General features: G+C 54.3%; 1 protein-coding gene across 1 annotated transcript; it reads right to left on the bottom strand.

The window, feature by feature from the left end:
- Nucleotides 1-218: 218 nt before the first annotated feature.
- LOC101916684 (exendin-3-like) lies at nt 219-1,178 on the bottom strand. The gene is made up of 2 exons (XM_055792389.1): nt 1,078-1,178; nt 219-375 (listed from the first exon to the last, which is right to left on the bottom strand). Exons 1-2 carry the CDS (start codon nt 1,176-1,178, stop codon nt 219-221), a joined length of 258 nt encoding a protein of 85 aa, XP_055648364.1.
- Nucleotides 1,179-1,480: the final 302 nt, after the last annotated feature.

The raw sequence follows: 1,480 nt of genomic DNA, 5'->3' as shown, positions 1-1,480 counted from the left end.
TGGTTATATTTTAAAATTACTCATTTATTTGGTTTTAATTGGCCACGTTTGCTATTTAGGATGACTTACGCCAGCAGTGGGAACATGGCTCTTCTTAGAGCTACTGAAAATAAGAAAACTCCCAGGAGAAAACTAAAACTGCACTGCTGGTTGGGATCAGGGGCTCGTGGCGTGGTGGGAGGTGGTTTCCCAGTGTAGTCCCATCCCACTCTCCCCTTTTACCTGTAGCGCTTGGTGTTGATGAGCCAGTGCACGAAGTCCTTGGCCTTCATCTTGTCCAGGTAGCGGGTGAAGTCGCTGGTGAAGGTGCCTTCCGAGTGCCGCTTGAGGTTGGATGCGAAGCTTTGGGCGCTTTGGGATTCGTACGAGTGCCACCTGCTCGGGAGAGAAGGACGGGGGGGAAAAAAAACGTGGTATAATGCACGTCGTGCAATCCTGCACCCCACCTGCATGAGGTCCCCAGGGCAGGGGCTGCGTCCTGCAAAGTGCTTTATTGTGTGGAGCATCCTCCAGAAAAGCTGTAAGAACACGTGAAAATAATTTGCAGTTTCAGAGAGGTCTGCCAAGCCTGGCCAGGGTGGTTCCTGACATCAGCTCTATGCAATGTCCTATCCCATATTATTTGCCCTACATCCTGCTCAGCTGCAGTGGGTTTGTGCCTCTGCCTTACTCCCTGCTTCCTGCTCCTGAGAGGGAGTTTGGTGCTTCCCTGAGGTTTAGATCAACTCCAGGATGGAGAGCTGATGCTGAGGTTCATGGCAGAAAGTACCCAAAGGGTTTTCCTCCCATGTGGCCACTGGCATGGAGTGGGGCTCAGCACCGTGCCCACAGCATTGCCCTGCCCTGTCTGGTCTGACACAGCTGAGAAATCTTGGAGGGGTGTGGGGGTGTGTGTGGTGGCAGCATCCCTGTGTGTGCTGGTAGAGAGCCTGGAGGGAGCTTGTCCAGATAAATACGAAGGAAACAGGAACGTTGCAATAGTGAGGCTGTCCCAGCGGTGGGAGAGCCAGCAGCGATGGGAGGGGAGGAGGCTGAGCTGCTCCCACAGCCCACCCCCGTGCCGGCAGCGCCCCATACCTGGACATGTCACCCAAGTCCTTGGGGCCCATCTGCCACGCTGCCGGGATCAGCATGGCAAACACCAGCCCGGAGAGGTACAGCCACCGGACCATCGGCATGGGTCTTCCTAGAGAAGGCAGAAGTTGAGATAGAAATGTCCGGGGCTGTGGTTGCCACTGATGCCCCAGTCCGTGCGGGAGCCCCGGCAGCATGGCACGGGACAGATCCAGCATGAGACAACCTCCTTCCCAGGTGTCCCGGCAGCATTTTGATGAGCGCGTGTGAAAATAGCATCCTCACAATTACCCGCTGGCACTTCTGCCGTTGCTTAGGCGCAGGCACATAGCTGCCAAAGGGGTTTGTGTAATCTAAAGAAATAATTCTTTGCAGTAAAAACTTTATTACAAAGCTCCCCTTTTCT

Source organism: Falco peregrinus, chromosome 19, assembly GCF_023634155.1.
Source record: "Falco peregrinus isolate bFalPer1 chromosome 19, bFalPer1.pri, whole genome shotgun sequence".
Taxonomy (NCBI): domain Eukaryota; kingdom Metazoa; phylum Chordata; class Aves; order Falconiformes; family Falconidae; genus Falco; species Falco peregrinus.
The sequence above is the reverse complement of the archived record's forward strand: the minus strand, read 5'-3'. Positions and strand labels throughout refer to the sequence as shown.